Here is a 14708-nt window from a genome sequence, read left to right on the forward strand (position 1 = left end):
TAGCAAGTGGCAAGAGCAGCGTTCAAAGCTGATATACATGCAGTTATGGCGACAACAAGCAAGCTACCGAAACGTCAACAACAACTGCAAAAACAAGAACAACAACTTCCACTTCATCGGCCGAAATTAATAAAAAAAAATAATAATAACAAGGCAACAAATTCGATAAGTTCAAAAAAACACATTGGTTTCTCTTTTTCTTCTTAGTTTTTTTTTTTTTATTTTTGAATGCATTTTAATATTTAATTTTTGTAATATTATATATAACAAATTTTCTTGGTTATTATTATTATTATTAATTCTTAAATCGCGCTGCTTTAATTTTAAATTGCGTAGCATCTTAAGTAAGTTCAACTTAAAAAAAAAAATTGTTGTTTTAGTTTAGATCCCCAATTAAATAGACTTAACCAGCCAACACCAATACCACCTTCACCACCAACAAAAATGATAATAATAATAGTAATAAAAATAATATAATAATAATATAATAATAATATAATAATAATAATATAATAATAATAATATAATAATAATAATAATAATGGTCGCATTCATCAGAAAACATGCTCCCTGATCAAGTATCACAAAAATTGTGTGCTACTGATACTTCCTGATTTATTTTTCTGCCAACAGCAAATAATCGTATTATCTATAATAAAAGTTATGAACAGCGCAGTCCTTTTTTTAATAATACATGCTCAAATATCATGATACAGAAAATTTGATATCATGATACGGTATCAGTCCCGTTCACCAGAAGTATCAGAGGTATCACAAAAATTATCAGGGAGCAAAAGTGCCTGTTGAACGCGACCATTTACACCTTCCAACTGCTTCCTACGTTCATCGGGATCACAACAACAACAATCAATGCCCCTCCCACCTAATAATTGAGGAAGATTAGGAGGCGCAGTCTAAAAGCCAACATTAAAGTTCTCCCTCTAAATATATATATATATATATTATTAACAATACTATATAGTAAGGATATTCCCTTAAACTAGCAACTATCTTGATAAATATCTCAAGAAAACAAATAGATTAACTCATTTTCGTCCGCTGTTCAAGTAGTCGAACAGCAACATTTTCAATTTTCAAAGCGATTTCTAATGTTAAAGTTTGGGAAATTTTGGGGGGGAAAATTTGGGGGTGTTTAAAACTACCATGGATCTTAAAAATACCTTGCAGTTTTCATTGACTCATTTATTTCATTTGTAAGGAAAATGGACAAAAGAAGCATTTTTTAAGTGAATAGATAAAATCAACTTTCCAAAAAAAAAAAGGCTTAAACGTTTGAAATTGACAGTTCGACTACTTGAACAGCCTTTTCCCGTGAATCTATAACAGATTCAGACTTTTTGAGCTCAAATTTGATTTCAGAAGGGCACAATACTTCTTGCATCGCGGCAGGAAATGGGATAAATGCATTAACTTGTAATCAATTTTAAAAATGTGTGTGAGCCAAAAGAGAGTTGCTAGAGCTATGGAATATCCTTTTTAAATATTTTGAACTAAACATAAATAGCATTGGAAGCATTCAGCAGTTAACTTTGACATTCAGCGGGAAATTTTGAACAATTCAAAAAATGTAAAATTTTGGTATCGGTGCCACAAGAAATGCATCCTACAAATAGTTTGATACGATGAAAGGACATGATTCACAAAAAATGGTAGCATTTCATTCAGCAGGTACTGATAATACTGATTCATAAAAAGGAAGAAGCGATTTCCGATTGAAAAACCTGCTGAATGCCGCTATTGAATTAAAAATAAATAACATGTGTGTGTGTGTGAGACTGTGTGAATGTATTTCAGCGTGAGTGTTTTTTTTTTTTTATTATTATATTTGATATTATTAAACATATTAATTTTATAAACAGAAGAAAGAAGCGCCAAACTTAAAGACATCTATTTGGCATTGGCATACTGTAAATACGCGTTGTAAGTTGCAAGTGTGCCACCATTTGTAGCACGCATACGCATATACATACAACACATCAGTTAATAATACTATAAACAACAACAACAAGAAAAAAGAAAAGCAAGAACACAAAAGATAAGAAAAAGAAACTAATAACTCCTAGAGTTGTCCCTAGCGATGTTTAAAATAGGCCGAAAGAGACAGAGAGAGAGAGAGACAGCGAGACGATGTTGCCGTCGATACACCATGTAGAAAGAGAAAGCTAGAAGGAGATATATTATATACATATATAAATATATTCTTAGATGTTTAATATTACAAACAAAAGAGACAAAAAAAAAAAAACTACATCAACTACAACAAAAAGAAGGAACGCAAGGAGGATTAAAGAGGAAAGCAAAAACTTTATGTTAAAAAGAGTAATTAAATTAAAACAACAAAAAAGCAGAACGAAAACAGAAAAAGATTTGTTTCAAACAACAATTATTTGTGATTTTAATACATGAAATGATATAATGATAATGCTAATGATAACGTTAATGCAGAAATGACTACTTATAATAAATACTAATTAATAATATTAATCATAAAAATAAAGGAAAATAAAAACAAAACACATTTAAATAAACAGTTAGTGCTTTTAATTTGTTAATTTTAGCAAAAAGAAAGGAAAATAAGATGCAGATTTCAGCGTAAAAGAGAAAGCAAATAAAACAAAAACAGGAAATATTTTATTACTATATAAAATATATACAGAATATGCTATTATTATTTATGCAGAAAATAATTAAAATTATTTATGTGTAAAAAAACAAAAAATAAAATACCATCAATTGAAACAAAAGTATTTTTATTTGGGAAATCTCAGTGTGGGCGATAAAGGAAACCCTTTTAGATTTTTGAAATGTCGCTTGTCCTCCATGCTCACATTATTGAGCAGTTGCAGTTGCAGTTCCAAGGAAGCAAAAACAAACCCTTTTTAAGCTCCCCAATTTGAGTAATATCTCTCCTTGACATTATCCGCATGCAACTTCTTATGTACCAACATGTTCACTAGGGTGTCTCGATTTGTATGGGCGCAACAAAATTGAAAAATGGTAACTCAAATTCTTAATCTAAGGTCTCTTGTTAGGATGAAGACTTTCAAAGTTTCAAATAATCGAAGGACCAATTGTCCTAAAACATTTTCGTCCATGCAAGGACTAAAAACCACAATCAAAAAGCGGGGAACTGCGGTTTGTGGCTTTAAACATCTTAGAATTGACCGTAGATTACCAATTTGGGTTACCATTTTCTTTGAAAAAAAAACGATGCTCCTCCATGTTCACATTATCCAGGATTACATTAGTCAAAGGGGTAGCAATTTATTTGTAGATTGGTATTAAACTATAAGCATACAACTAGGATTTCTCTTAGAATTTACGACGCTTGAGCAGCTCTGGCCGCCAGTTAACCGGATGTGTCTCCTCGCTGGCCTCGTCATCCTCCTTGTACACCTTAATGGTTTTATCCGCCTCGGCGGTGATGAGACGTGTGCCAGATTGATCGAAGCACATGGCAAAGATGCCCGCTTCGCTGTCCATGGAGCCGGGCTGAACGGGTGCCTGGAAGCGTTGGAAATTGTAGCCGGTACGCCAATCCCAGAAGAACATGGTGCCGTTGTCGCCGCCAGAAACCAGTACACCATCTGTATTGGCCGCCATGCAGTTGACAATGGCCGTGTGACCAGAAATGTTTTGCACAAAGTTGCCCTCGGGACAGCGCCATTGTTTGATGTTGTCGGGCGAGGCGGACGCGAACATGTACAGTGATGGATGCAGGACAATGCTACGCACCGACTTTTTGTGATTTGTTAGCGTGCACAGACTCTTGCCGGCAGCTAGATCCCAGAGACGCACCGTTGAATCATGTGAGCCGGTGATAATCTGTGGCTTGGTGGCCTGGGCCACCACACTGGCCACCGTGTTCGTGTGACCCGTCAATGTGTGTACATTGGCCTTGGTTCGCATGTCCCAGATGCGTGCGGTCGAGTCACGACCGGAGGTGGCAAGTACATCGATGGTTGGATGCAGTGCCAGCGAGTATACAGCGGACAGGTGTCCATGATAATGTCGAATGACCTTATTGTACTCCAGATCCCAGCACTTCACCTGGCGATCCTCGCCGCAACTGAACAGATACGGATGCTTAGTACTCACTGCTACACCGCGTACTGTACTCACATGACCAGTAAGCGACAGCTTCAGTTTGCCGCTGGCTAAGTCCCAAATTTTGATGACACGATCTCCCGCTCCGGTTGCAAACCATTCGTTGCCCGGCTCAACAGCGATGCAACGCACCCAACCCAAATGTCCGGAGATGACACGCGATAGCTTCCATGGTGCATGCCACTTGGGTTTCGGTATGCTTGGTGCTTTCTTTGGTATCAACTGCACATTGCTGGCGCCTCCGCCGCTGCTGTTGCCGGGCATCGAAGCACGCACCAATGAGTTGCTACCGTTAAATGGCGCCTTCTCCTTGTCGCGCGTAAATCTGACCATTGTGCCACCCTCGGCGGCAGTTGCGCTCAAGTCCGCACCGGACGCAGCCAGACCCGTACTTCCATCCGTAATTGCCAGCGGTCTTTCGGGATCGCCGCTATGCATTGCGGATAACCTTTTGGCGTCCATCGTTTTGTTGGCCCGGTCCAGCACCAGACCATACGTGTCCCTTGCTTTGATCGAGCGACGCAATCTTTCTCTGAATGATAAAAACGTGATATTTTAAACGTACACAAGTCTTGAAGCATTTTGTACTTACAGGCGGTCATCAATGTCCGGCAAGTTGCCCTGATTTGATACAAACAGATCGTGTGTGCGTTTCAGCGAGCGGAATATAAGCGTATGCACGCTATGCTTTTGTACATCTTCCATATTTCTTTTTGTATTTGTGCCAGGTCCAGTATAATTGTTTATTTTAACAAAACTCCAACATAAACGCGGCTCTCTGATTTTGCGTTTTGCTGTTTACAGTTAGCGACAACACTGTTTGCTAGGGCTACAGAAACATCGATAGTTGTATGGTTTAAACTATCGATATGTTGTTGTAGACTTCATCAATTTTTTTTCTCGATTTTTTTTCAATGAATTAATTCTAATTAAATATCTGAAATAACTCAAAATAAATAACAAACAATTGTAAAAAAAAATCATTAAGATCAATTGTGACAAAACCATTTAAATTCGAAACAAAAGTGATACTTTCTATGAATGTTGGGAGGAGTTCGTCACTCCTCGGGTGAATTTAATCTAAATCGAGTATCCGAAATTCGACAAAATTCTAAAAAAAACAATTGTTTTTCAATAAAAGGCACTGGACATAAAAAATGTTCTAGATGAGTTTTCTTGGCACCCAGATTTTTAAATAAACTGTAATTTTTTTTGCCAGGTGGCAACGTTTTTCAAAAAACAACAAACAAACGAAGTGTAAAATTTGGAGCTATCAATGTTTTGGTTTGATTCCAAACCCAAGCGCCCGTTAGCTATGAATATGTTGTTCACCAGGTGTTTGAATTGCCAGCAAACAGAAGGTCCTAGTAATTAAAAAGAGTTAATTTATTATATCAGAAAAAAAATGGTTTAATTGGTTTATGCAAACTTTCAGACTTGTTTTACATTTCAGTACAACATATATACAACAAATGACATTGTTATTGTCAAGTTGATTTAATCTTGTCCTTGTTGATAGTCCTGCTCAACAGTAGCTCGAAGCATTGGAAGGAACAATAACTATACATCTTAACCAGATGAATACAAATGCTAAGGTTAACACTGTGGCACAGAACTTGGCCAGAATGAGACCCTCGTCCAAGTACTTTCACACATCAGAGCAGTCTATAGATGACCCATACATTAAATTACATTATCTCATAACGGACTGCGATCCCGTAGTCCATAGATTTTATGTAGTCCAATAACAATATAAACAACAAAGTATATAACTATTCAGAACCTGTTTAACCACCAGCCGGCAGTCAGTCATTGGTCAATTATTCAGTTGGTCATGAACTATCAACATTATGGTTTTCATTCAGATGTATAGGTCATTCTGTTCAGATGTATGAACGATATGGAATAGGAGTGGAGAGTCGCCCGCCTAAAATGACCCAATGCTATATATATACATGTACATATACATATATAACAACCTCATCAAGTACAAATCACATTTTCATTCATTTCTGAAGCAAATATTTGTTTTGTTTGTTTTATTTTTAGTTAGCGGGAACCGGTGATCCTGAAGCTGCATTACTCGATGACAGAGATGAGGACGTGGGCGAGACAGACGTCGAAGCCGACGAAGCGCTGGCTCCAGCATGCGTATTTTCCTGAGACGGCGAAGGTCTCGTATTGAAGAACTGTTTGATCTGCAAGATGGAAATGAATGAAAACAATCCTAAACCAAATAAGAACATTGTTTACATTTGTGGGTACTTACAATTCGTTTAATATAGTTGCACGAAGTATCGTTATCAGAACTGGACACAACATTGTCCACCCGATATGGCGGCGAGACGGTTACTTCGTTTAATATTTGTATATTCTGTCCTTGCCAGGACACTTCATTGTACTGCAATCAATCAATGTATAATGTTAACATTCATATATAGAGTAATCAAACTAATGATGGATATCATTAGTATAGTGAAATTGCTGATCTCTTACCCCAAGTTGTTTGGCTATCGCTCTATAGAGCTCTTGTGCTTCTGGACTAACATCGGCATTTTTGGACTTGAGAAAATCTTGCCGTCTCTCTACTGTTTTGCGTAGTCGCATTTTAACCTGTGAAATAACAAAAAATTCAAAATATGTATTGTGTAATGTACAAAAGAATCAAAAGACTGCAAAACTTGAAAGGTTTTCTCAATTATATGACATTTTTCTTGATTTTTTTAAGCCAATAAAATTTGTTTAATACAAAATAACTTAAATGGATTTTACTTAAGTTTATCATTGATTAATTTAAGATTTCTTATTAAAAGCTTGAAATGTATAAATTTTTTTTCTGGCTTTGCGTTGATGTGGTAAATATTTTTAAATATTTAAGAAGGCGAACCGGTTTGCACTCTTAATAGGAATGTATGTATGTATGTAGTATTGACATACCTGTTCAAGGTTGAGCTTTTGCGGATCATCAATAAAGTTGCCATTGCATTCCTTGATCACTTGCACGTTACTGCACAGCGATAAATTCATCACATAAACGTCACTTAGCTCTTCTGTCATTTTCGAGTGACATTCTGTTGAAGCAAAGAAAGCAAGGAGAAAAGAAAGGCGCCAAGGATATCGATATCGATGTAAGCTTGACCAACAATCGACAAAAATTATATAAATAAGAATATATATGACAACAAAACAAGAGAAAACTTTCACTTGAAGAGATCCGTGTTACGGTATTTGTAATTTGAACAAAAAGGATACTCAATATTAGCATTTTTGTGTTATGGTCGAATGCGAGCACTTCTCCCTCGACTTCATCCTTAAAACAGGTCGTGCACAGCACTGTGGATCCGATACTGAAACAGTCGTTTACTGCATTTACTACGGCGGCGGAGGAGGCAGCGGCCATTTTTAATTGTCGCTGCAACTCGAACAACTTCCGATATGATATTGACAACAAACGATTTATATATATTATATATAAAATATATGTGGGTGGGTATGTATGTATGTGTGTGTGTGTGTGTGTTTGTGTGTGGTATATGATTCGGAGTATTGCAATTAAAAGCAAATGCAAATATGCTTTCAATGCTGTTGTTGTGACCGCTGCTGCTGCTGTTGTTGTTGCTGTTGTTCTTGTAGTGATTGACCCTTGCTGTTGTCTATTTGTAATTGTTTACACAACTGATGCTAACGTATTTTTGTATATAATTTGCATTAAAACTGCACCTAATTCTTTTTTTTTTGCTGGTTTTTGTTGTTTATAACATCTGTTTTGCTCTGCTGGCTTTGCTTTGTTGTATTTTGTTGCACTTCCTTGCCGCGGATTCGCTTTCACATTTACATTCACATTCACGTTTCAGTGTCGGTCGGAGTCGCCTTTGCCTGTTTTTCTACTATCGTGTTTCTTTAAGTAAGTGCAAGTTCTGCGCTAGTTGCATGCAATGTTATTGCGTGTATCGCCGAATCTTATTCGCTGTGCCAGCACCGCAAGCGTTTTATGCCTTTTAAATACGTATTTAGTTGTTTTATAATTGAGAAGTGTCAAAAAAAATATGCTGCGTACGAAAAATTTATTGGTCAACACACGAAACAACAGCCAAAAAGGAGGGCAGAAAAAGAAATCGCAGTGTTGCATATGACAAACAGGGCTGCACAACACATGCCAGCGACTGAGCGAGCCAGCGAGCGTGCAATATCGATTGCACACCCAATGAAAACAATATGTTGCAGGTATCAATAGTTATCGACAGCTCTCGGGAACAGAAGTTAGAAAATGTAGTTCTAAAAAACATATATATATATATAAATCGAGAAAATTCTAGCTAAAAAAATTTAAAAAAGGTACAACAAATTCAGAATCCCTTTTTTTAATTACAAAGAAAATCAAACCAGATCGGAAGTTTTTACTAGAGTGGCAACACTCGGTTTAAGGACGCACTGGCATCGCTATTGTTTACTTACAACAAGCAAAACACAAGGCGGCTTCACATTTACCGCCAAAAAGAAAGAAGCTGTTAACAATAACATATAACTTATTTGTTAATACAGTGATATAGTATTCATTTCACAATATGGTGGATGCCAGTAAATTGCAACAAAAGCGCAAGCCGAGCGCTGACACATTTCTGCCACTTAGCCGGGTGCGCACCATCATGAAGAGCTCCATGGACACCGGCCTAATTACCAATGAAGTACTCTTCCTAATGACCAAATGCACTGAACTATTCGTTCAGCATTTGGCCCGGGAAGCGTACTCCGAATCGTGCTCGAAACAAAGTGGCGAGACGCTCAAGTACGACCATCTATCACAGCTGGTCAACAAAAGCAAGAATCTCGAGTTTCTGTTGCAAATTGTGCCGGAGAAGATACGTGTACACGAGTTCCAAGAGATGTTGCGCCTGAATCGCACCAGCAACAGCGATGACGATGATGAAAGTGCATCAGAATCCGATTCGGAAGCGGATTGAAGCCTTTTTACATACCAAATACTTATCTTGGCAGCATAATATTTGTTGAATTAATTAGCAATTTAATTTGCCTCTCTATTGAAAATGTAAAAAAATTTTAACTGTACCTCAATTATATGTTTAGGTCATAAGTCATGAAATTGAATGCAAATGCAACTACATACATATGTACACATATATATATATAGAACTAAGAAATTGTAATGAAATTCGCCCATCAGTTGAAATCGTAAAATAATGCGTAAGTTCTCAATTACATATGTGTGTATGTTAGGCTTAAGTCATAAAATTATATAAAAATCTGCTCCCAATAAAAAAGCAACCTGCACATTTCTTTATCCAAATACAAAATATAACAAATAAACCATATCTATGTGACCGTCAACTGGTTCAAGGACAACATCTGTTTAACATTGCGGCTCAAGAGGTGATAAGGTGATAAACGAACAATCCCCGCAATATCAAGTTCCCAAAGCAATTGAGTTTATCAATTATTATAAAACACATACAGTTACATGCGCACATACATTAAGTATGTACAACTTTTAAGTATATTTAATTGCACTTTGATATAATATAACGAAAGAAAAAAAAACAGTGGAGACATAATTATGATATTAGAATTTTAGATCTTGAGGTTAACGCCCGGATAACCCTTGGCATTGAGACCGGTCACCTTGTAGGTGGTGCCAGCTGGAGCAGGCTGATCGAACTTGGCCGCTGTGGTCACGTACAGTATGTCCAGATTGGGGCCGCCAAAAGCAACCGAAGTGATTTGCTTAGTGGGCAGCTTGATCTCCAAGAGAACTTTGCCAGTGCTGCGAGAAGAGAACAAACGGATCGAATTATTATATAATTGTTAAATGTATATTGATAGCCCTAAACATTTGGATCAATTTTTCTTGATTTTTAAGCCTTAATAAAAAATTGACGATTATTTTAAGGTATTTTAAGGATTTTTTAGTTAAAGTCTTGAATCAATAGTGCGATAGATAATATTCATCACGAATCGAAGACCTTATAGTTCTAGTATTTTCCGAAAACATTTTTGCGCCTTTAGATTTATTATTTCATATAATATTTAGATTTAATATTATTTCATATAATATCTAATATATTTTAGTTATTTGTTTTTCAATAATAGTATAATAAAAGATTCATCGCGAATCCCTAATAATTAGTTTCAAGTACTCTCCGAAAACTAAATACTATATCTGGTATAATCAAAAAAGAAAAGCCAAATTTGCATAAAAATAAGACAACTTATAGTTGTTTTTCCCCAAAAGGGGACTTTTTTTTAAGAAAGTGTGCCGGTTTGAGTTAGGCTTCGGGTTCAAGCGATAGAGATCAAAGCAGCCTTTATTCTAACTATTATAATATGAGTGTTTGTTAAGTTATTAATTGCTTACCTTGGATTGACCTTGAAGATGGTGGCACCATTGAAGGTGCACACATAGATGTTGCCCTCGGTGTCAATGGTCATGCCATCGGGCAGCAGATGATCCTTGGGGCTCGTCTTGCGCAAATTGTAAATCACTTTGGGATTTGTGGCGACACCAGTGTCAAAGTTGTAATCATACGACTTGACCTCATAATCGGTGGTATCGATATAGTAGAACTTCTTGGCCTTCTCGTCCCAGGCAAGACCGTTGGAGATGCCAACATCGCTCTTCACCAGCGTCACATTGCCACCGTCACCGGCCTGCCATCTGTAGAGCTCGCCATGACGATGGGTGAACTCATCGCCCACGTATTTCATGGTGCCACCAAAGAGACGACCCTGTGGATCCGTCTTGGCATCATTCAAGCGATTCTCCTTAAACTCCGGCTGCACCTCGAACAGAGTACGCACTACTTTCGCTGTTGGCGCAACACCATCCCAATTGACGATGACGGTGCGACGTCCACAGCCGACGGCAAATTCCAGGGGATTACCCTCAATTGGCAACACAAAGCTGGCCAAATTCTCGCCCTCAATCTGTGTCCTGTACACCTTGTTCTGCTTGTAATCGTAGCGCAGAAGTGCGCCCGCCTCAAGATCCACGTAGTACAAGCTCTGCCTTGCCTCATCCCAATGGGGACCCTCGCCTAGGCCGGCATACGAATTGGGTAGTGGCTCCACTTTGAACGACATCTGGGAAAAATCGTATAAAAAGAGAGGAAAAAAAACAATAAATTTTTTGTTATTATTCTTACTTTCAAGTAAAATATCCAAACTTGATGAAATTTTTGAGATGGATCTGGAGTTATATAAGTTATAAACGTGCCAAAACTCGAGGCTATAGCCCTAAAATTGCCGTTGTAATGCGTTTATTTATCGCACACTGTTCAAAATTTTGAAAAAAAAATTAAATTTAAAACATTTTGAGAACACAAAAAATTTTGAAAATAAAAGAAAACATTTTGATTGTAAAATTGTGTTTTGTACATTTTTCTCGTAGCTGTCTATTTTAACAAAGAAAACAGGGTATAACAAATACAGTAAGTCAAGAAAGTGTTTTGACAAAATCAAAAAAAATTGCACAATTTATAACAAAATTATATTTCAATATAAAAAATAAACAAGTATGTGAATATTTTGATGGTAAAAACACTTTCTCGACTTACTGTATTTAAAAATTGTTCTTTTTTTTTATAAGTGTATCCTATTGCTTAATTTAATTAAACCATTAAAATTACCGTTGCAGCACAGAGTGTTGTCGCCAATGCAATTGCACTGACTAATACTAATAATAAAGTTGAATGTGAATGCATCTCTGATTGGAAGCTGATTGGAAGTTCAACATACGCGTTTCAATTGTAACTGGACACTGAATCAATCGCCGGCAGCGTAGCGTGTTTTTATTAACAACAAACAACATTGTTAGCACCAATTCGAGTTTGTGTTGCTTCATCATCTTCTTCTTCTTCTTTTGTTTTAATGTTAACAACACAAATCCCGACAAAGTTGCCAGCTATTTGTCAGCTGCTGTGACGTCATGCCCTTCACTTGCTCACCGTTTGGCCAGCTGTGCGATTGTTGTTGTTGCTGCTGCGCTGCGGCTTGCACGTAATTGCTTTACATTGTTTTGTTGTTGTCGCTGCTGCTGCTGCTGTTATTGAACTTGTCAACTTTACGGTAAACCAAGCAGTGCTAATGCACTCTCTCTCCCTCCCTCTTCATCATTCACGCACTTTTATTTTGGTTTAAATCTCTGCTAAGCTCAACTCAACAGATCAAAGATGGCGGCCTAAGGATATTACACGGCACTCAACACTGATAGTTAAGCCTTGCACACACTGTGTAAGCCGTTCAAAAAAGCCAGATTTAAAACAAAACTAATATAAAGCAAAATGGTAAGAAAAAAAAGAATGGTAAAAAAGGTTAAGCATAAATGCGCCGAGAACACAATTAAAATTTTTTATGATTTTAGTGTTTTTCTATACTTTAAAAAACTTTAAAACCCCTTTAAAAATACTAAAATATCTAAATTGGCAAGCACAATTGCGAGCGTTTACTAATTACTTTGCAGCTTTGTACAATTATTTTGCGGCTGGCATTTTAGAAATTTTTTAATTGCCCCATTGAATTAAATTATGTTTATTATACGTATTGTATCTATTAGGCATATAGCAGTTCAAGGGTAATTCGCGGTAAACCTTCGAAGAATTTTTTTTTTTGTTCAATCTTTTTATTGGTCTGAGAAAAGGGTCTGCCTTCAAATTGATGATTCTAGCTCAAACAAAAAAAAAGAGACACTTCTCGATTGCAGTTATAAAATGTACATCACAAGTATTTGAGAGATGAATGAATGAATTTGAGAGGCTGTAATATAAATTATAGTCGGTCTAATTAAATATAATCGTGTTGATTTACACCGCACTTACAAACATTACTGATGCTAAAGGTGATTTAGCAAAACTTGCTTTTTATTTTTAAGTCGGTTTAAATTGTAGTGTAGACACCTGGTGATAAATTTATATACCATATTCTACTCTTCCATTTGATTTAGTGTAAAAACATGTATTAAATAAAAGTGCTTCTGTTTCAAAATGTATGATTTCCGTTCACAAAAAAAAAAAAAAAACTAAACAAAAATTAAGTTATAAAATTTTTAAAATATTTCATTTCAATAAAGAGGATCTGTTTAAAAAAATCAATGCTCGAATAAAAAAAAAATTAGTTAGATAAATATGAATCTAAGCGGCTATTTCGGCTTTTCAGTATTAATAAAAAAAAATAATTGTTGGATTACGGTCACCAATTTCAAAAGGGTAACTAACTTATTTTTATTAAGACGTGACATTTTTTTAAATTTCAACTTATTTCAAGTTTAAATCCATTTCACAGGACTCTTACCTTTAAGGATATTGAGAGATTTGACCAACAATGACACTGCGCGAACAAACTATGTGTGCGAACTGAAGTTAATGCCGCCGTCTAGGAATCTTTTTATAGTCTGGAATCTGGCAACAACAGCCGGCATTTGCCTGATATACATACTTATGAAGTAACACACACATATCCCACACATACAAGGGCTTCGAGTGTAAAAATGATAAGCGTTGACTGTGAAGCTGAAGCCAGATAAGGTATATGTATGTACCAGACATATGTACATCTGTATATGCATAGTATACTCGTAATAAAACAAAAAAATTAAATAATAATGCTGAAGATCGGGTCTCGGGACTCGACACTTTGTTAATATGTATGTATAAGTTCGCAATCAATATTTTCTACAGTTGTCCACTTTAAAAGGGTTTAAAAAGGCATGAGAAATGGGCGTGGTGCTCCGTTCATTAGATAGCAGTATTCACTGTATTGCATATTCTTTGTATATTTTTTTGCTGTGTGGGCAGGTCTGATAAAGGCAAAATGAGCTTATAATACATAATTATAATAATTAAGCTTAGCGCATTTTTTTAAAGTTATCTTCGCTTTCCGGTCAACGATATGCGATAAATTGTTCACGAGGCACAAATCAATTGCAACCCACTGTGGCGGGTCCAAAACTAAAGGATGCTGGTTCAGTGAACGAACATTATTTATGCGAACGCCCTTTGCTCTTAATTTATTTTTGGTAATTTTTTTATAAAAGTGTAGTGGATAGGGGGCAACCAATAATTCCAGCCTAGACTATAAACCTTATCTCCCAATATATTTTTTTTGCTATTCCAATTTTAAATGGCTCTTTAATTAATTTGCAAAAAGATTTATGGGCATATTATTATGATTGTTCTTTGACTTAACATGACAATCAGAAACCAGACGTTTTGATTTTTCACCCAACACACAATTGGTCGAATCGCAATGTAAGTAAACCCTTGCGGGAATATATTTAATGAAATGTCCTCAGATATTTTATCAGATCTGTGTGATAACCTGATGTTTGCCTTATTAAATTGTATCACTTTATCATTAATATATAGTCAATATATGCAATATAAATTGACTGATTTGAAAGTTAACTTTGAGATTATTTCTAAAATATTACATTGTATATTACTTAGAAACATTTGTATTGATTTTTTTTTAACAAAAACAATAAAAAAAAAACATTAATGTTTATCATTTTAAATTAAATTTTTTTTTATCAAAAATAATGATTATGGTCTAAGTTTTATTAAATTACTCAA

At 35.9% G+C, this 14708-nt stretch overlaps 4 protein-coding genes across 4 annotated transcripts; 1 reads left to right on the forward strand and 3 right to left on the reverse strand.

Annotated features, from left to right (window-relative positions):
- Positions 1-3256: 3256 nt before the first annotated feature.
- Positions 3257-4962, reverse strand: LOC117794154 (pleiotropic regulator 1). The gene is made up of 2 exons (XM_034634663.1): positions 4721-4962; positions 3257-4660 (listed from the first exon to the last, which is right to left on the reverse strand). The coding sequence occupies exons 1-2, from the start codon at positions 4831-4833 to the stop codon at positions 3334-3336; spliced, it is 1440 nt and encodes a 479-aa protein (XP_034490554.1). The 5' UTR covers positions 4834-4962; the 3' UTR covers positions 3257-3333.
- Positions 4963-6133: 1171 nt separating this feature from the next.
- LOC117794156 (LSM12 homolog A) lies at positions 6134-8228 on the reverse strand. Its single transcript, XM_034634666.1, has 5 exons — positions 7381-8228; positions 7066-7199; positions 6625-6741; positions 6398-6529; positions 6134-6326 (listed from the first exon to the last, which is right to left on the reverse strand). The coding sequence occupies exons 1-5, from the start codon at positions 7526-7528 to the stop codon at positions 6174-6176; spliced, it is 684 nt and encodes a 227-aa protein (XP_034490557.1). The 5' UTR covers positions 7529-8228; the 3' UTR covers positions 6134-6173.
- Positions 8229-8561: 333 nt separating this feature from the next.
- LOC117794157 (chromatin accessibility complex 16kD protein) lies at positions 8562-9440 on the forward strand. Its single transcript, XM_034634667.1, has one exon. The coding sequence runs from the start codon at positions 8694-8696 to the stop codon at positions 9087-9089; it is 396 nt and encodes a 131-aa protein (XP_034490558.1). The 5' UTR covers positions 8562-8693; the 3' UTR covers positions 9090-9440.
- Positions 9441-9604: 164 nt separating this feature from the next.
- LOC117794155 (regucalcin) lies at positions 9605-13561 on the reverse strand. The gene is made up of 3 exons (XM_034634664.1): positions 13429-13561; positions 10499-11223; positions 9605-9907 (listed from the first exon to the last, which is right to left on the reverse strand). The coding sequence occupies exons 2-3, from the start codon at positions 11221-11223 to the stop codon at positions 9715-9717; spliced, it is 918 nt and encodes a 305-aa protein (XP_034490555.1). The 5' UTR covers positions 13429-13561; the 3' UTR covers positions 9605-9714.
- Between the last annotated feature and the right edge of the window lie 1147 nt (positions 13562-14708).

Source organism: Drosophila innubila, chromosome X (genome assembly GCF_004354385.1).
Source record: "Drosophila innubila isolate TH190305 chromosome X, UK_Dinn_1.0, whole genome shotgun sequence".
Taxonomy (NCBI): Eukaryota; Metazoa; Arthropoda; class Insecta; order Diptera; family Drosophilidae; genus Drosophila; species Drosophila innubila.

Coding starts and splice junctions, on each gene's coding strand:
- LOC117794154 (XM_034634663.1), bottom strand. CDS start 4,833: ATGGAAGATGTACAAAAGCATAGCGTGCATACGCTTATATTCCGCTCG. Junction 4,661..4,720: donor CCGGACATTGATGACCGCCT/GTAAGTACAAAA, acceptor TTTATCATTCAG/AGAAAGATTGCGTCGCTCGA.
- LOC117794156 (XM_034634666.1), bottom strand. CDS start 7,528: ATGGCCGCTGCCTCCTCCGCCGCCGTAGTAAATGCAGTAAACGACTGT. Junction 7,200..7,380: donor CACAAAAATGCTAATATTGA/GTATCCTTTTTG, acceptor TTGCTTCAACAG/AATGTCACTCGAAAATGACA. Junction 6,327..6,397: donor GCAACTATATTAAACGAATT/GTAAGTACCCAC, acceptor TCCATCTTGCAG/ATCAAACAGTTCTTCAATAC.
- LOC117794157 (XM_034634667.1), top strand. CDS start 8,694: ATGGTGGATGCCAGTAAATTGCAACAAAAGCGCAAGCCGAGCGCTGAC.
- LOC117794155 (XM_034634664.1), bottom strand. CDS start 11,223: ATGTCGTTCAAAGTGGAGCCACTACCCAATTCGTATGCCGGCCTAGGC. Junction 9,908..10,498: donor ATCTTCAAGGTCAATCCAAG/GTAAGCAATTAA, acceptor CTCTTCTCGCAG/CACTGGCAAAGTTCTCTTGG.